Source organism: Haplochromis burtoni, unplaced genomic scaffold, assembly GCF_018398535.1.
Source record: "Haplochromis burtoni strain Fernald_Lab_line unplaced genomic scaffold, NCSU_Asbu1 Contig_359, whole genome shotgun sequence".
Classification (NCBI taxonomy): domain Eukaryota; kingdom Metazoa; phylum Chordata; class Actinopteri; order Cichliformes; family Cichlidae; genus Haplochromis; species Haplochromis burtoni.
In genome coordinates this window covers 426,060-446,066 of record NW_024582720.1, presented here as the reverse complement: position 1 = coordinate 446,066, position 20,007 = coordinate 426,060, and the positions used below count along the sequence as shown (strand labels likewise).

Below are 20,007 nucleotides of genomic sequence, written 5' to 3'. Positions count from 1 at the left end.
CATTGGCTACGTTTGCTTTGCCTTGTTGCCCATATTAGATTCCTGATGAATGTGTGTTGTTGTTATTCAGCCTGGCTCAATGTGCCCCTTTTTAACTTTGAGCACCCGCCCCTTTAAACCTCTCTGCACGGCCCTGGTCTGTTGTTCCACACCGCAGTCATCGTTTTCCCAGTTCATAGTTGTTCAAAGGCTCACTTTTGTTTTGCTAACCAGCTCCGTCTTCTCTGCTCTGGGGTCCGTTTAAAAATACATCGGCGCCCTGACAGCAAGCACAGTGAAATGACATTAAAGAATCATATAGTAATATTAATGTTGCAGCACGGTGGTTAGCACTGTTGCCGCACAGCAAGAAGGTCCTGAGTTCAATTCCACCATCAGGCCGGGGTCTTTCTGTGTGGAGTTTGCATGTTCTCCCCGTGTTTGCGTGGGTTCCCTCCGGGTACTCCGGCTTCCTCCCACCGTCCAAAGACATGCAGCTTGTGGGGATAGGTTAATTGGATAATCCAAATTGTCACTAGGTGTGAATGTGAGTGTGAATGGTTGTCTGTCTCTGTGTGTTGGCCCTGCGACAGACTGGCGACCTGTCCAGGGTGTACCCCGCCTCTCGCCCTATGACAGCTGGGATAGGCTCCAGCGCCCCCGCGACCCTGAAAAAGGATAAGCGGAAGCGAATGGAAATGCATACAAAATTTCAATGATTGTAAAATAAAACCCAGGGTCAACCCTGAAGTTACTTAGACAAGCTTAAAGTCTTTCTTCATAGTATTGGAGGCCTAGGAAACAGGATCTTTGACTCATCCCGATAACCTCAGGGTCGATCCTGGTTTTCTGTGCCACAGAGGTGGTTTACTTCTTACAATCATCATGCTAACTTATGCTGTGAAGCTATAGTCCTGCCACTGCAGGTCAAGTTCCACATTAGAGATCAGCAGGTATGAAATCTCTGCCTGATGGATGGAATTTTACTTTAGTGGCAAAAATGATGACCTCCATCCTAAAAAGCTAACAAAAGCCAAACAGGAGCTCCGTGTCATCACAGAGACGTTTAGATGTTCAAACTTAGCATTCTTGAAAGCAAAACAAAAATCTGCTATTTACTTTCTCTTAAATGAACGTATACTTTGATTCTTAAATGAAAATGCATTGGCCCTCGTATATAATATAATATGCAATGTTTCTTACAAATACTGTTGAATGAATAACTCCTCACTGTTGTTCATTCTTCTATTAATGTAAAAACGCTCATGAATATAAACATTTCTTCTAAGGTCGTTTTCAACAGTTGTTCCTGAGTTAGCAGCTGGAGCTTTTGATAACCAGCGAGGCACCAGAAGCCTTTCAAACCTTGAAACCAACGGGTGCTGCCCCTCGGCAGGCTTCCAGAAAATGGCTGAATAGTAAAAGAGAGGCGGGTTTTAAGGGACAGGAGCTAAACTTGTTTTTGATAAACTGAACATCTGCAGGCTGTCAGTACAACATGAATAGGGATTGTTTTTGGACTCTAAATCATATAAAGCAGGTCTGTTGCTGGAATAATCAGACGTGCAGAAACATGACTTGATCCTGGAGTATAGCAATAGGGACAAACGCATATCTGCAGAAGATCTTCATTTAAAAATGAATCGTATCATAAAAACATGTCACCTGAGAGTTTTCTGACATCAGCAACAGTTAGAAAGTAAAAATCAGGCTTCAGCTTCAGGCGTGATCAGGTGATTCAGGGGCCACTGCATATATTTATATATAAACATATATGAATAAAACCACTTTTTTTTACAGTAGTAATTCCTTTTGTGCATAATTTTATATTATTGTTAATAATAAATTAATTAAAGCAACAAAACAACCTGAAGAGCCGGTTCTCTAAAAAGAGCCGGAAATCCCATCTCTAGTACGAAGCATCTCCAATTCACCTTTGGAGACAACAGTCCTGAGTTTAGTGATGTTTCTTCACAGACTTCATGTGTGACAGAGATCAAAAATGAAGCCGAGCAGTAGCTTTTACCGTGGACGTCTAATGTGGGCCTTGATGCTCTCTGGAGCCAGAATGAAACACTCGGTGTGATCTGCAGATCAGTTAGATCACAGGGTTTAATAGAAATGACAGCGTCTGCATACAGATGACAGGAATCATGTTAAAACTACTAAGAGGAGACATTAAGCAGATAACAATCATTAAGAGTGTTTTCACATCGAAGGGGCTGGACTGTCACAGCTCTTTGAAGTCGGTGCATCAGGTGAGGTTGCACCGAGGTTCTGCAGCTTAAAACGTGAGCCTGTAAACAGAAGGTGCTGGGTTCAAATCCCAGCAGCGCCTACCGAGTCAGAGGAGCCGTGACTCGCACGGAGCTCTTCACGATCCTTTGAATAAAAACACTCAACGTCGATGTTTTCTTTTGAAAATCTCTTTATTTTTTGCCTCGAAGCCTTCAGGATGATACAAACAAGTTGTTTGCGTTTCACTAATACCAAACCTCACAGGAAGTGACAGCGTATGTACAGATACCGATCGGCGAGCCGGCGGCGAACATTCAGGCCGCAGCAAAGCCCAAAAACAAAGCAAGTTTTCACAGGAACTAGTTTGTCGTCCTTCGAGAGACGAGCAGAATAAATTAATGGCGCCGCCTCTCTGAGGAGGCTCAACCTCTGCGTCACTCTAAAATATCTAAACCAAAGTGCTCTAAAACGCAGCGAGCGCTAGCTAGGTGTCCAGCCCAACTACGATATGGCTTCTCGAGGTTAATGCGAACATTTATTTACAGGACACAGACGAAGAGCTGAAAGCGGCCGCGACGCTCACACAAAGTCATCCTACGCTGCTTCACGTTGCACAGTGCGGAAATACACGGAGTGTTACAGGATATGTGAGAGATAAATAGGAGTCGGCACCGCGGGAGCAGAAACGAGAAAAGTTAGCAGGCGAAGCAGCGATTTCTCCGCACGGAGATCCACGGCATCGCTGACCCAAATCCTGCCGCCCGGCGGTCACCTGCACGCAGCTCCCGGTCCAGGCTCAGGAAAAACCCACAAACGATTTATGTACACTGAACCAAAATTGTTTCCTGAACCTCAACCAGAGCTCAGAAGACCCGAGGGCTTTGTTCACCCTCCATCCACCCCGACCTCCTCCTCATCCTTCATCCTAATCTGAAAGATCCCGCTGCATCTACATATGGAAAAATGATTCCTGCAGCCGTAGGCGTGTTGATGTTGAAGAGAAGAAGCTGAAGGATGGATTTAAACAAACGGATGCTGACTCTTCAGGAATCAGCAGAGGGTTCGGAGCCATTTCAAAGGTACCGGCGGAGCTGTGCTCAGAGACGGGCCAACGAGACGAGAGCGACGCGAACGAGCCGAACAATTCAGAGCCGCAGTTCCTCAAAAGTGCTCCAAACATGACTCGGTCCCCAGAGCGCCGTCCATCTTTTAACTACAGGCTGTGTTCCTGGTATGGACCAATCACAGCTCTGCAGCAGTGCCCTGTTAGCTGATGCCACAGACGCCCCCAGCTGAATCTTCCAGCCTCACGTCGGGAACTGCGAGAAGGCGAGGGGAGCAAACCTCAAACACGGACAAAACTACGATGAGTCAATGTTTTATAAACGAAGACCTGAAAGCTGCGACTGAGACCACAAGTTCACTTCTATACAAGCCGCCCCCTGCTGGACATTAGACAGAATGCAGGTTAAAACTCGGGATGGATTCAGGTTTTTCCCAAGACGCCAGCTTAAACTGAGCGGACTTCTTGTGTCCAGAATACCTAAAAGCGTTTTTTTCCTTGTTTTCAGTCACATAAAGACTCCCAGTGACCCGGGTTTCATGTTATGAGGTAAAAATGTTCACAAAGAACTGATTTCCTGTTCGGTACCTTTGAAATGTTCCCTCTGTGGCGTTGTACCTGCAGCTGAAACATGGCGTGGAGACGCTTGTTCTGGAGATAATAGTCCAGAACGTTTTGCCTGATTTCAGCGTGGAAGCTGCCGTTTCCCCTTTTTTCCACAGCCTCGAGTTTCCTCCACAGACGACGCCGGCGGTTCCAGCATTACGTGGCCAACAAGCTTCAGAGCCTTTCCCTGACGTTAGAGTTCAACATTGATCCTCTGCTGCCACCTGGAGGCCATCCCCGTCACTGTCAGCCTGATGAGCTGCATCGTGCAAACTCCGCAGCTTTACATAAAAAACTTCCTGTTCCTGAGCTTCAGACCTGCTGAGGTACAGAAGTCACAGAGTGCCAATATTCAAATCCACCTGAAGTCACAGATTTTACTGTCTAAAAAATAAAGGTCAGCACTTATTTCAGAATTAAAAGAGGACCTACTGAACAGGAAGTCATCTTCACCGGATCAGAGGGAGACGTTAGGATTGTGTAGATTATTTATAATATTCTCAGAACCTGGATGTAAACAGAGCAGATTAGATCCCTCTGGTTGAACGCACGTCCATCAACACTGTGATTCAGGACTAATGTTCAGTTTTTGGCACACGTCTCGTTTTCAGTCATGGTGTCAGAGACGCTCTGGGCTGTAATCTGAACTCTGAAAGTGGGAAACAACATTTCCACACAGCGTTGAGCTCAGACGAGACCACGCTGTCACATTAACACCCTGACTGACGACCTCCGCCAGTGAAGAACATGTTGGTGGACGCTTACAGCACTCTGGCGACCCCTGGTGGCTGAAAGAGGAAACTGCTGCTGAACATCAGCACGCTGGTCAGGATTTGAAACAAACGGCTCTTTAACAGAAAGCTGTCAGGTGCTTCTTCCTGGATGTCAACGACGAGGAAGGTTTACACAATAATAACGCTCAACTCCTCCTCTCCTACGGTCATGTGACCGAATCCACCTGTCACCTGTTTGGTCCACAGCACTTTACAAACATGTTAAATGAGATTTACATGAAGAAGAACACCGTCCTCATGACGATGAGGTGGACGGACTCATGCACACACAGAAACTATGGAAGCCCATTAGTGACAAAACCCACAGAGTGAAACCAGCTGCAAACCAACTCCGACTTTTTCAACAAGAGAAAAAATTAAACATACTCTCACCAAAAATGTTCGATTTTCCAAAATTTCTCTCTTAACATTTAGAATTAACTCATGTAAGATTTAACAGGCTCCAGGATTTATCCTCATATTTTTATTTAAAAGTTCACACTGAGATTTTTAACTTGTGGTTTTTAAAGTTAAAGATTTTCAAGTAGTACAAACAACAAAACATCAAAATCTGAATAAATAAGACACCTGGCTCCCTGCAGTGTGAACTCCTGAAGTTTTATTTTGTTCCCTCAGCAGATTTTGGTCACTAATGGTCTTCCGTACAGTCTGTTTTTTCCAGCAGAAGTCGGAAAAACTAAAAACCCGTCTCCATCCAGCATGTTCAGGCTGTATTTACACATCAACGCAGCACTACTGTGATTACTGTGCACACACTCACACTCACACTCACTCGCACGCGCTCAGTGGAGTGCAGAGGACGAGGAGGTTCGGCGTTCCTGTGTGGCCGCTCCCTTTGTTTGTTTGTCTGTTTGTTTATCTCTCGCTCTCTTGTCCCCTTTGCTCGGTTGCCATGGCAACAGTCCCACGCACTCTGTCCGTCACATACCGTCGACATGGCAACCCGCTCCCCCGTGGGTTAATGGGAGAAGCAGAGCGGCGGCGGCGGCGAGGTCGAGGACTAAAATAAAAAGTTCCCGCTGCAGCTGAAAGCCGAGCGGCTACTCACACTCCAGCAGGAAGTAAAGCTTTTATTCTGAAAGTCTGCAGCTGTCCGTTCCTGCTGAGGCCTATGGGAAATAAAGGGACGGCTGAGCGATGAACCGTGTTAGTGTTTCCTGGACGACTCGCCCATCGGGTCGCCCTCAGACCTGACCGGCGTCTCCTCTCCCGCGGACCTCGAACGTCTCGGCCAATCAGGCGACTGAGGTTTAACAGAAAAGGTTTAAAGGAGGATGTCAGCCTGCTACCCATGATGCTCCGCGTCCGTCTCCAGCTACATGACACTTACACGACACCGTCCTCACCCGTTTACGGCGCCTCCTCCTGTTTGCTGCTCTGTTTCTCCAGCTCCGCCCGCTGGCCGCTCCCACCGCCGTTCTTCTTCTTGCTCGCCTCCCTGCTGCTGCTGCCGCCGGCCTTGGAGGTCGAGGAGGACGTGACCTTCAGGCTCTTTGACGTCTTGGAGCTGCGGGTCTTTTCCTTGTTGGTGGTGTCCTGGGGCAGCGAGGGGCTGGAGTGCGCCCTCTGCAGGCCGCCGTCATCAAACAGCCGAGCCTCAAAGGCGGAAAGGTCCTCATCGCCGCTCGCCAGCTTGGCCCGAAGCAGCATGGCGTACGTACCGTACCGGGTTTTCTGTGGGAGAGAAGGAGGAGGAGATGTGAACATCGAAAGTGCCGTTCTGGGTCTAACGAGGACCAATCAGGGGGCTTTTCAGAGTCTGAGCTGATAAATCATTATTATTATTAATAACGCTGCTTCTCTCCAGTTTTCCAGCATCTCTGTTGTTACGTGACATCAGGGCGAAACCTTGTGTGAAAGGGGCAGGAAAACGGCGCTGTGTTCCTTCCTCTAAGAACACGGCGTGCTGGAGTGTGTGCAGCCTGTTCGACACCCGACAGACTGATGCAGCGACCGTCTGTGACGAAGACGAGCAGACGCGAGGCAGAAGACATTTTACAGCTTCGCATTCAGCCGGAGACAAAAAACACGAGACGAAGATGAAACGCCGCCACAAACAAAGCACGACTCCGGTTATTGTCTGCTCCAATAAAATCTGGCTTTGGTTCCAAGGTACGGAGGACCAAAACCGCAAAAAAAAAAAAATCAAAAATAAAACAAAAAACCCACAAATAAGTGACTCGACCAAAAAAATCAAAAGTCAAAAACAAGAATAAGGTAGTGAATCTAATTAACTTGGACTTTGGCATCTCTGGTCCTCCATACTTGGCCTGGAATAATTTTTTCTACGAAATCATTAATTAATTAATTAACTTCTTTGTTTTAATTTAACTGCTAAATATTTTTAATGAAATATCGTATTTCATTGAAATGCATTTAAAAATTATTTTGTAAACATTTATTTTTGGCAGCTTTGGTCCTCCATAATAAGGTGCAGATCCAGTACTGAGTATAAGTACTGAAATACTTCCTGCGTGTTATTTTAACCTCCTCACCTCAAACTCCAGGTACTCCTGTCGGAGTTTCTGCTCCTCCAGCTCACGACCTTTCACCTTTCGGTCCGGCGTAGCGGCGTTGAGGTCAGACAGCTCAGAGGACACCGCCCTGAAACGGTTCTCGTGAGATTTGACCTGCTCCTCCTGTCGGGACAGAAGGTGGGGGAAGAGGTGTGAGTCTGGTGAAAGTGGGCGGAGCTGAAAAGGACGGCGGCGGCGTTTTTACCTGTGACAGTTTAGTGTTGGATCCCGGCAGTAGAGGACGGCTGAACTTCTTCTGGGACCCGATCGCGGCCGGGAACGGGGGAGCAGAAAACATGGCCGCAACTACGTTGATGCGCGTGATCCACGACTGCATCTGCTCGGCGTTCCTGCAGGAAACACAGGAAACACCGTAACTTCCTGTCTCGTCCGGTTTAGTTTAAGCTGTTTATCCTTCCTGTACTGCCTGCTAGCTGCTTGGAAACCCTCCTCCCCCCTCTCCCTTAACACAGACAGACTGAGGTGCTTACGGGGCCTGGAACAGGAAGACCCTCCAGTCGGCGGTCCGCAGGTAGAACACGTTGGGCCTCTTGCTGTAATCGGCAGCCCGCATGGCCAGAGAGTGATGGATGGACACGGCGTTCTTCACGTCCTCCTCCGTCAGCTCCTTCTCAGCTCGGTACTCGTCCTGCGGATCAGATCGGCGTCAGCTCTCCAGAAATTCAAACATGAAAGACGCTTAAACGCGATGCTCACCACATTCCAGCTCGACTGTCTCGCTATAAACGCTCGCCGTTTCTGATTAAAGGAGTTAAAAAGAAATCTTTGAAACTGAAACGGTTCTTTCAAAGCTCTGACAAAGTTTCTGAGAAAAAGTTCTCATGGCACAAACATCTTGTTTTCATGTTAACGTGGAGCTGCGAGGAGTCCATAAGTATGTGGACGGGTACTCACGCTTTATAGTTCAACCCGTCCACTTACTTTTGTGCGGCAGTGTGTAAAGCAGGCCTCACTAGTTCAGACATTTTAATCAAAGCTCTAAAGTTAAAGATGAACGCGGCGGTGGGCGGAGACGTTAAAAACTGCCGCTCTGGAATCAGCGCAGATAGAAAAACAGGCTGACAGCAGGGCTGCACGATTTTGCATAAAATGAGAATCACGATTTTTTGGCTTAGAATTGAGATCACGATTCTCTCACGATTCTCTTTTCCAGTAGAAATATTTATTGCACGTATTAACTGCACATCAACTTCGTAACAGGTGAGACTGAACATAAAAACAATAAATAAACATAAAAACAACAAAATGTCGTACTGCTTGTAATTCCATCTCCACCGTTGCTCGACGCTGCGTGTACAGAGCAGGTAGTGCAACAATAGAAAAATAGTTGCGGGACGGCACTGTGCAGCGTTTGTCGAGGGTGTTGATCATTTTCCTAAATCCCTCGTTTTGCACAGTGTTGATGGAGCCATATCTGTGGTCAGGTGATAAGTGATAGCCTCTAATTTCTTTGTGCCTGCAGGAGTTCGACGTGTATAGGGAAGCACTGTATAAGGTTCCCGTTATTGATGTTTGGGTGGTTGACGGGGACGGATGTTCTCCTGTCACTTCCTCGTCATCCCTGACGTGCTCTCCGTTGTTTTTTTCCTGCTAATTTTAGCATCACACGGCACAGCTTCTGTACCACGTGGTATAAGGCTCCGCCCTCGTCATTTGTTGAGCAGGAAGAGTGAGCGCTTGTTTTCATGCAGAGTACGTCCCGGATGACGTCGTCGTCGTCTTTTTTTTTTTTTTTTAATCGTTGTCATTTGCAAATGAGATCGCACATAAGTATGAATCGAGATCGCGATTTTCTAACGATTAATCGTGCAGCCCTAGCTGACGCCCAATCAGCTCGCTGCGTTTCCTGTCCTGCGCCTGACCCGGGGACACAAACAGAGAGAGGGGCTGCTGGGAAACGTAGTGCAGACGCTTACCTTCTGCAGGTAGAGGACCATACCCTTCAGCATGGCGTAGAAGGACTTCCACCCCCTCTTCCCCCGCGGCGCTGCAACAGCACAAACACCAAAATAACAGGAAGTGAGGGATCAGCTGACAGGGGACGTGGCAAAACTGAAAACTGAAGGAGGAGCGGCGTACTTCTCTTCCCGTCGGGGTCGGCGTGGACTTTGCGGACCAGGAAGCCGCTCTTGTACAGCTCGCCATCGGCCTGATGGGCCACGCCCACCAGCGGGTTTCCGCTACTCCCGAGGCGTTTCATGGTGTGGGAGGCAGAGTCTGTTCGAATGTCCGCCAACTCCGACATGGACTTCCTCAACTCCTCTTCATCACTTCAAGAGAGGAAACAGTTTGAAAGAGCCTGCGTCAGCTCGTCCTCGTCGCCATCGCAGAGCGTGTTTACGTTTCATTGCTAACGACTCGCTCGGGTAACACCGTTCTCTTCCATCATCCCGTCGGGTTCATGTTTTCCGCTTACCGTCACCTCGCACTTCATTTTCTTTAATTCTCTTAAATGAATAAATGACCTCATTTCCTGTGTCAGCCTGTCGATCAGTTTCATCCTCTCAGTGGATCCATTTCACCAGGTTATCAATTTAACAGAAGTTTTCGAACCTGCTGAAAGTCGTCAGCTGTTTGATGGCAGAGATTTTTAGATGATTTCTCTTCATAACAGCATGAATGTTAAACATGACCTGAATAAATACGTTATTTATCAGAAAGAAGCTGAATGTCTCACAGGAAGGAAACAGTTTAGGAGAAAGAACAGGCTGAACACGAGGGCGGACAGATGCTGAACGGATACAGACACCCAGTAAATCTATGTATTTATGAGTGTGTGTGTGTGTGTGTGTGTGTGTGTGTGTGTGTGTGTGTGTGTGTGTGTGTGTCCACAGTCAGGCATGGTCGTTGGGATGCTGACCTGTAATTACAGTCAGGAATGAAGCAGGGAACGGTTACCACAGCAACAGAGGCTTAAATAAGGGAGTCAGGGCAGCAGGGACACACACACACACACACACACACACACAGAGAGACACACACACACTCAGTGGAGATGTTTGTACATGCTGTGTGTCGAAGCAGAAACTCACATGGTCCACTGCAGCTTCTCGTTCTTGATGGAGCTGTACAGCGTCTGGAGAAACAACACACACACACACACACACACACACACACACACACACACATCACACACACCACAGACATGAAGAGCTCATATGGATTTCAGGATTCACAGTAATCTGATTACTTGATAGGACATTCAGTATTTAATCCACATTCTTCACATGCTCAAACTAAAGATGGTCACATGGCCTAAAAGCCGGGTGCTGATTGGCTGTGTGGATTTAATGGCTCTGGTCATCATTTTTAACGGAGTCGAGTTTCCTTGGGCAATCAAACCTAGTCCAGTGCTACCTGTTTAAAGGGCCGTCCACACAGGAAACCACGCCATCACCTGAGACCGCCGCTGACACTCAGCCTCATACGAGCACCTGCGAGCAAAATAACCGCTGGTGACAGGAAGTGGGATATTTTGATGTGCGCGACTGAAGCAGCTAGCAGTGAGAGCTGATTGACATATGAGCCGCTGGTACTTAAATTAGCTAGTTGCCCAGGCAACCAGAGGCTGGCATGTGCAGTATGGACCAGCCGGCAGCAACTTAGGAAGGAGCGGGTCACTTCCTGTGTGGAGGCGCTTTCCCTCGAGCATCGATCTGTATCTGATCCCAGTCTCGGTTCACCCTGTGCCTGAAAACAGCTGGTATAGCCCCTCCCCCTTTAAGCCCCACTCCGTACCGACAACCCACTTTCTTCTGATTGGCCGGATTGTGGAAGCCTGCTGAGGGGCCTTTGTCCATTATTACAGAGATGTGAAGAAAATTTTAATGAACTAAACTGTGTGTCTGACACGGACCGACAACAACGACAATAATAACAAAAACCAGCCAATGAAATATGAAGAAACAGATGATGTCATCACAAAGGGATGAACACAGGTGTAATGTGAAGCGGTCGGCGCAGAGGATTGCTTTCATAGAGGTTTGTAAACGTGTGTCACGTCAGGAGAGCATCTTCAGGACGAAAACAAACCTTCACAGGTTTTTAAACCGGGTAACTTAGGTACAGGTTCAGGTAAAGGTTCACAGGTGTGTCTCCAGCTCTACCTTCTTCTTGCGGCTCTGCGGGTGCTGCTGCCCATCCTGGGTTTTTCCCAGCAGGTCGGGGAAGGCCAGCGGTTTGAGGGAGCGGGAGCGCGGGGTCCTGGGATACCTGAACGGGTCGTTGTCCCTCGAGTCCCGCCCGCTCCGGACCGAGCACAGCGAGCGCGAGCGCATGCGGCCCGTGGAGTGGATGCTGTTGACGCCGATCATCTGGGCGGTTTGAGTTGGGATCCAACAGATAAAAAAAGTCCAAACTTTTTATGTTTCCTGTACAGAAGATCCTCGGGCCAGCATTCACCGCTTCCACGGAACGGCGCGGCGGATCTAACAAAGTCCAGCCCGTTGATGACCGCCGGTCTGCGTCGCTTCAGACTCGAACCCACGTCACGAGCTTCCAGACTGTAGACGAGTGCAGGAAGGAGCCGAGGAAGCGAGGAGGTGAGGGTGTGTAAAATAGAGACGGGCTAATGACGGCCACTGACGAGCGGCTGGATGGACGGTGCCTCTGCGAGCTCGGCCTGCTGCATTATGGATCCGGCTCTATTCATTATGCATAAAAACACAGCAGCTCTTCATCAGCCTCATGATCCTGCAGGCTGCCGGCCGGAGCCTCGCTCAGGTGTTCAGAGCCAAAAGCACGAAAGCAGGAGGACGCTGCCAAGAAACAAACCTGTGGACTCCTCTGTGCCTGGAACGCACTGGAATCTGCAGTTACGAGTCAAACGTACGATAGTTTAGTCCCAGGGCTGTGATTTCCAAACTGAGGGAAGACTTTCTATCACTCAAAATGTTTCATTCTTCCTATTTTAAATCAAACATGATGACATTAATGTTGGCTTTAAGGCTAAAATGAGCCTTTTTGTGCACGAACTCATATTTCTGTTTAGGAAAGCTAAAATCATTTTATTTTGAAAATAAATCACATTTATGCCGACGTCTGATAAACTATTTCATAAATAACTGTTTACAATTAGCTTTAATATGTTTGGACTGAAATTCATTTAAAGCAGAAAATTTTAGCTGCAGAAATGAGCGATTCAGACAATCAACATCAAACGTTTGACGTTTTCTACAAATTAATACTTTTTTAAAGGTTTTACAGTTTTTATACATTTGATCAAATTCAAAATCAATTAAAACTGAAAATTTGAGACTTTAAAGTTGCTGTCAGCCGTCGACACATCCGCCTCCAAACACACACACTCCAGACTGTGTGTGTGTGTGTGTGTGTGTGTGTGTGTGTGTGTGTCTAATCCATCAGCGATTCAGAGGCAGTGACATGAAAACCGTCCGAACCACAGCTCCGAGCTCGTCCTGGATTTTGGGGGGTCTGTGCTGCTGTTGAGCCTCCTGATGCAGCGGCCGTGGAGGTGCCGTTGGTGGAGGTGCCGTTGGTGGAGGAGAATCCCTGGACTGCAAATAAAGCTGCGTGACGGAGGAGAGGCATCAGCTCGCTCTCACATCCAAAAAAGAAAAGAGGAAAAGCAGGGAGGCTGGGCGAGCGAGCACACCCACACAGGCAGACAAGGAGAGAGAGAGAGCACCCCCAAAACTGACGTCAGCTTCCTCCAGCTCCCTGATGGAGGACGGACGGACAGACGGACGGAGGGCGGAGGTGGAGGCACAGGAGAGGCTAATGAGGAGAAAAAAAGCAGAGAAAGGAGGTTCTCCTGTTGCACTCTGATGAAGAGAGAGAATCCCTCCTTCCTCCTCCTCACATCTCTCTTGATCTCTTCGTCCTCCAACTTCACTCCCACTCTTCTCCTCCTCCTCATTCACTTGATTTCCTCCTGCAGGAGAATCCCTCTGTCAGGTCAGGTGAGCTCACTCGTCCTCCTCTTCTTCGTCTTCTCTTCCTCCTCCCCACTGAGACACTGAACTGTTGAGGACTGTTTGCTCGCTCTCCCTCCTCCTCCTCCTCCTCTGTCTCCCTCTCTCTTTTTTCCCTCGCTCTCGCAATGCGCATTTTCCCTCAGCTGCAGCAGCCAATTGGAGGCCAGGGATGGGAGCTTCAGCCCGCCTTCTGTCCTCCTTGGAGCTGTCAGTCATGGTGGGTTCACAGAGCTGAATGTAAATGCAGCTGAGAGACGATCAGCAACAAAAACTCAAATTCAGCTGAACGTGAAAAATATGACAGCGAGCCGACGACGTGTGAGCGAAGACACCAATCACATTCACGCCCAATAAAATCAATAATCAATACAGAATCAGTTTTAGCTCAACTTCAGTAAAAGCACACTCAGGACCTGAATGTTGAACTGTGGAAACCGTTTTCACAGCGCCGTGATGAAGAGAGGCAGCTTCCTCCACCCGAGCCTAAAACGACCCTACTATGCTAACGCTGATGCCCGTTAGCATCAGCGCTTCTCTAACCTTCGCTGTGCCGCCGTCCCACGGAGTGAGAGACCAGGAGACCACAAAGAGACGCAGGACGACCAAAAAGAAACATAACGACCACAACGAGACGCAGGACGACCACAACGAGACGCAGGACGACCACAACGAGACGCAAATGACCACAACGAGACGAAGGACGACCACGAGACACAGAACGACCACAAAGAGACAGATAATGACCACAAAGAGACACAAATGACCACAAAGAGACGCGGAACGACACTCTGAGTGAAAAATAACCACAAAACAATCCAGGACAACGTCTGTGGCTCTGTGAATATTTAAAGATGTTTCTGTGGTGTTTGTTCACCTGTTGGGACTATTACTGAAGTAAACTGTGTTACTGTCTGAGCTTGAGCTTTGAATCTGATCATCAGTTTCCTTTCTTACAAACTGTGTCCCAAATAAAGAGCGTTTCTGCTGTGGACAGCGCGAGGACTTTCCTTCCTCTCTGACTGCAGATAATTCATGTTTTTGTCTCATAAATATTCGACATTCACTGTTTTCTGCTCTCAGCCAGTCAGTCGGTGCTGCTGCCCACACACTCAGCGCTTCATCAACAAGCAGCCATCCAACCAGTGCCAAGCTGAAGGCAAGAAAACACTCAGCACACATGTTAACACAGAGCAACGACGATGATGATGATGATGGTGGAGGTGAAGAGGTGACGCAGATTCACGTTGATCGCTCCGAGGCTGAGATGGAAAAACTGAGACGGAAACAAAAGAGTGGGAGACTGACACACACGTATCCACGAACGTGCGCACACGCACACTCGTTCTGCCTGGCGGCCATAAGAAGTAAAATTAATGCATCTCTCTCCTTTTTCTGCTCTGACGGCCACAAACCAAGAATCGCTGCGCTGCGGGGACTTCACCTCCTCCTCAGGACACCAAGCCAGTCCTCACAGTGCCCATCATCCAATTTAACGCTGAAGACTAGTGTAAGGCTGGAAGAATGTAATGTCCTCACAGGGAATGGAAACAAGGATGTGTGCGCGCTCATGCTTTAGTGTCTCTGTGTAGTCCGATGTCACTTTGAACTCCTCACGCTGAGGACGCGTCCACATTACAGGGACAGGTCTGAAATCCGAGCACTCCACTGGGCTGGAGCGGCCCATTTAAGGGTTCACACTTGTGTAAGCATCGTTCTGGTCTGTGGGCTCGGTAGCTGCAAGCACCAACAGTGATGTCATCGCAGGCCGGTGGCCATCCATCCCGGCGCTTGAAGCGTGCTGGACTTGCTGCAGTCTTTTAATCAGTCATAGGCGTGTGTGTGTGTGTGTGTGTGTGTGTGTGTGTGTGTGTGTGTGTGTGTGTGTGTGGTGGGCTTACTGTGGTGTGTTGCGTGTGCAGTGGCACCTCTCGCAGCAGAATCTTTGGGAAATTTTTCCGTTGTTGAGGTCCTCAGGTTGGAGACGAACTGGCTGCAGGACCTCCTCATTTGCCCGCACATTGCTACACACACCGTACAGCACACACACACCCACACACACATGTACACAACACACACACACACACACACACACACACACACCCCTCAGATGTGATTGTGACAGACTGAACATGAACCCACAGTCAGCTGATCTGTGACGTTAGCTCGGGATGTGAAATCATCGGCTGGTTAGCAGATCAGCTCGCTGAGCTTGGACGACTCGTCCCCGCTCAGCACACAGTAAGTCACCCGTGTTAGCAGCAAAGCTAGTCTTACCCCAAATTACCCAAAGTCAAAACAGCTGTGGGTCGGATCTGACCCCACAAACCAAAGGACGCCTCGCTGATGCTGACGGAGCGCTGAGAACGCTCTGGAAACAGAAACTGTTCCACCTGATATAAAAGCTGCACAGGTGGAGTTAAACCCTTCTATTCTAGTCGTGTTTAACGCGAGGGGGGCAGCGGAGACCGTCTTCCTGTCACTCCTGCTGTAACGGTCAGAGGAAACGTGCAGGCATGTTGCCGCAGTAACAGTCAGCACTTCCTTAAAAAAGTTCATTAGCAGAAATGAAGAATGAGCCCGATGAGCCGGCGGCGCTCCTCAGTGATGACGAGTCAGTCAGTTATTTGTTAGTATTTTCATATATTTGTCACATTTTTAGATCAATATTTCAATAATAACATAAAATGGATTTTCACATTAACGTCTCCTAATATTTCTTTACTCATTTTTATATTTATTCACATTTTTATAAAACTTTCCTTTTTTAACATTTTTCAAATGATATCATTATAATGAAATTCTGGAAACAAACATTTATCATTTTATTATTTTTTCCGTTTATTAATTTGTTATTGATGAAATTCACACTGAACTTTAATATTTCCTGTATGTCACACCAACAAGGAAGCAGCAGCTGACATGAAACAGGAGGAAACTCGCGGGAACGCTCGAGTGGCAGATGACGCCGACGTGCTTTCAATCGACCAGATTAGGAGTTCCTATTAAACGTAACGACCAATCAGCCGACGGCTCGGGTTCACTCACGTTTCCGTGCAGGTCCGTGTTCAGCAGCATGATGGCACAGGTCAGAGTGTGGACGCTGTCTGTGGGACAGAGCGACAGACAGAGGGGTCAGACGGGTAGGACAGGTGAAAGAGGACAGGTAGGACTGACGGTACCTTCGCTGGTCAGGCTCTCCGAGTTGCACTGTCTGTACCTCCTGGAGAAATGAGCGAGGACTCTCTCTCTCTCCTGAGTTTCCCCCATCAGAGCAAACTGCCTCAGAAACATCCTGAACGAAGAAACAGATGTTAAAGAAGCTCATTATGATGTCACCAGAACACCTGAACAGGTGAGATGAACACAGACACACCCACTGCACAGGTTTTTCACATTAAGCCCTGTGATAGTGCCAGTCCTGCTGTAAACTGACAGAATTTGGGATGAAGTCAGAAAAAGTTCTGCGTTTAAACTCTGAGCTTCTCCATCAGAAAGGTCACAGCAGAGCACGCAGGAAGTGACTGACTGCACGCCACGGCACACCGTGGCTGGTTCATATGAACATCTGGACCTCCTGCAGATGTTCAGGAGGCCGTCGCGCAGTTGCACAAACATTAAAGAACCGCAGAGAGACGGGAGGTGCTGCCAGTGAGCGAATGTAAGACAATCGCGTCTGCACGCTCTGAAATAAACACGGACAGGAAGCGGGACTCACCTGAGCGCCTGGTCGATGGTCAGACCCGTGAAGTCAAAGTTGGTGAGATATTCCTCGGCCACCATCTGACTGAACTCATTACTGCAGAGAGAAGCAGGCGTGTTGGTGTAACGCGAGCACGTTGTACAAAGGACTATCACTGTATCACTACACCGGCTGCCTTATTTCTGTGACAGGATATTACAGAAAAGAACAGAGCATTAAACCTCCACCTGCAAACCAGAACTTTACCTGAAAGGTGAACAGGAAGTAAAAATCTGCATGTTTATATTAAACCTGGAACCAGGAAGTAACAGTAAAGCTCGACTAGCTCGTCCCGTGACGTGTCACTCAGACTCAAGGAAGTGAAATCAGGACATTAGCTCTGCTGAATCTGCCCGCACTAACTGCGCTGTGACATCATCAGTTAACTGGTTGAGTCGCTGCAGTGTGACCAGCAGGAGGCCGTGATATGTTCACTGCACGCTGGAAATTCCTGTTTTTGTTGGATGTGACAAAATGTAATGTTGTGAACCAGCTCTGTGTGCAGGTGTACTGCTGTAAAGGCCACACACTAAAACTCCCTGAAAAGCCTTCAGCTGATCCAAAATGCTGCAGCAAGAGTCCTGACAGGGACTAGAAAGAGAGCAGATTTCTCCTGTTTTGGCTTCCTGTTAAATGCAGAATTCAAAATCCTGCTCCTCACATACAAGGTCTTAAATAATCAGGCCCCATCTTATCTTAATGACCTTGTAGTACCATATCACCCTATTAGAGCACTTCGCTCTCGCTCTGCAGGCCTACTTGTTGTTCCTAGAGTATTTAAAAGTAGAATGGGAGGCAGAGCCTTCAGTTTTCAGGCCCCTCTTCTGTGGAACCAGCTTCCAGTTTGGATTCAGGAGACAGACACTATCTCTACTTTCAAGATTAGGCTTCAAACTTTCCTTTTTGCTAAAGCATATAGTTAGGGCTGGACCAGGTGACCCTGAATCCTCCCTTAGTTATGCTGCAATAGACGTAGGCTGCCGGGGATTCCCATGATGCACTGGGTGTTTCTTCTTCACTCACTATGTATTAACAGACCTCTCTGCACTGAATCATATCTGTTATTAACCTCTGTCTCTCTTCCACAGCATGTCTTCATCCTGTCTTCCTTCTCTCACCCCAACCAATCACAGCAGATGGCCCCGCCCCTCCCTGAGCCTGGTTCTGAAGGTTTCTTCCTGTTAAAAGGGAGTTTTTCCTTCCCACTGTCGCCAAAGTGCTGCTCATAGGGGGTCACATGATTGTTGGGTTTTTCTCTGTATGTACTATTGTAGGGTCTACCTTACAATATAAAGCACCTTGAGGCGACTGTTGTTGTGATTTGGCGCTGTGTAAATAAAATTTAATTCATCAACTGTTCTGCATGAAGTCCCCTGCTCTTCACGTTACTCTGCGAGCCCAAAGTTTTAACACACACACACACACACTGACTTCTTGCTGAGCTGGCGAGCGACGTCAGACTTCCTGAAGCCCTCCAGGTTGTAGAGGCGTTTGGCGAGACGTTTAGCCGCCTCCAGGTCGGGCTTCATGCCGTTGGCCAGCGTGTCGTCACTGCCGCCGAGTGCCAGGCGCTCCGCCACATCGACCTGCGGGTAGAGCAGCTCGGGCGGTCGATTCACTGGACGCTCCCTGACAACATAAACACAAAAGGAGATTCATGCTTCAGGACTTTCAGATCCTTTTTCACTGAAGGACAAAATGATTTCTGGTTCCTGTTCTCAGAGTTCCTCCTGTGACGCAAACACGCGACACAAAAACACTTGGAGTTTATCTTAAATGTGACAAACACGAGGAGGACTCTGGTTTAATGTGAGGAAATCTGTTGGATTTAAGGCTCAGCTGAGCAGGAGAGGAAAAGATCCCTTAAAAGTTTCAGCTTCAGGGTAAGGAGGAATAACATCCAACTGTGGAGAGTTGGAGGGGGAAACTCAAACCCTTTGCCTGGAATCAGCCTGCTCCCCAACAGTCACTGAACTTAGACTCAGCTCAGTGATCAGACTACAAGCTTTTAAAGATTACTGCATTCCACATCTCTGTGACAGGCTTATACCCGAACGTACAGGTCGGAGGGATGTTAACAGAGACGCACATCAATATGGAGAAACTCCAAGTAAAAGACGCAGTTCAACTTCCAAAACTCAGAAACACTTTAGAGCAGGGGTGTCAAACTCCAGGCCTCGGGGAGTGAAAACGTGTCCCTGCTGCAACACACCTGACTACAATTAAAAGGTCATTAGCAAGACTCTAATGAACTAGACTGCATGGTGGCGACCCCTAACCCTACTGAAGTAAATTTAAATAAATATAAGTGTTTGGAAAAATGTACTTCTAAAAGTTCTTTTATTGCACCGTGTTCGTTCACTCATCAGCTGCTGTAACATGAATCAAAAGGCTGAACTGCCACCTCAGCATGCAGTCAAGTTAATTAGTCTAATGACCTTTTAATTATAGTCAGGTGTGTTGCAACAGGGACACCTTTTCAAGAGTCTGACACCCGAGCTTTAGAGGGGGGTTGGTTGGGTGTACGGAAGGACAGACGGATGGTTGTTTGGATGGATGGATGTTCGGTTGGCTGGACGGATAATTGGATGGATGCTCGGTTCGGTTAGGTGGATGGATGGATGGATGCTCGGTTGGTTGTTTGGATGGATGGATGCTCGGTTGGTTGTTTGGATGGATGGATGCTCGGTTGGTTGTTTGGATGTTCGGTTGGCTGGACGGATAATTGGATGGATGCTCGGTTAGGTGGATGTTTGGATGGATGCTCGGTTGGATGTTTGGATGGATGCTCGGTTGGATGTTTGGATGGATGCTCGGTTGGATGTTTGGATGGATGCTCGGTTGGATGTTTGGTTGGCTGGACGGATAGCTGGATGGATGCTCGGTTGGATGTTTGGATGGATGCTCGGTTGGATGTTTGGATGTTCGGTTGGCTGGACGGATAGTTGGATGGATGCTCGGTTGGATGTTTGGATGGATGGATGCTCAGTTGGATGTTTGGATGTTCGGTTGGCTGGACTGATAGTTGGATGGATGCTCGGTTCGATGGATGGATGGATGCTCGGTTGGTTGTTTGGATGGATGGATGCTCGGTTGGTTGTTTGGATGGATGGAT

General features: G+C 48.0%; 1 protein-coding gene across 1 annotated transcript in view; it reads right to left on the bottom strand.

Moving 5' to 3' along the window:
• Positions 1-2,389: 2,389 nt before the first annotated feature.
• The window catches only part of psda (pleckstrin and Sec7 domain containing a), a 49,619-nt gene continuing 32,001 nt past the window's right edge, over positions 2,390-20,007 (bottom strand). The window contains exons 8-19 of the mRNA XM_042228853.1: positions 18,324-18,521; positions 16,869-16,949; positions 16,333-16,445; positions 16,182-16,257; positions 15,092-15,152; positions 10,250-10,302; positions 9,297-9,487; positions 9,134-9,204; positions 7,688-7,845; positions 7,402-7,546; positions 7,176-7,319; positions 2,390-6,354 (exon numbers count right to left, since the gene is read on the bottom strand). Coding sequence (XP_042084787.1) covers positions 6,031-6,354; positions 7,176-7,319; positions 7,402-7,546; positions 7,688-7,845; positions 9,134-9,204; positions 9,297-9,487; positions 10,250-10,302; positions 15,092-15,152; positions 16,182-16,257; positions 16,333-16,445; positions 16,869-16,949; positions 18,324-18,521 — 1,615 coding nt within the window. The 3' untranslated portion in view covers positions 2,390-6,030. The remainder of the gene's footprint in view (positions 6,355-7,175; positions 7,320-7,401; positions 7,547-7,687; positions 7,846-9,133; positions 9,205-9,296; positions 9,488-10,249; positions 10,303-15,091; positions 15,153-16,181; positions 16,258-16,332; positions 16,446-16,868; positions 16,950-18,323; positions 18,522-20,007) is intronic.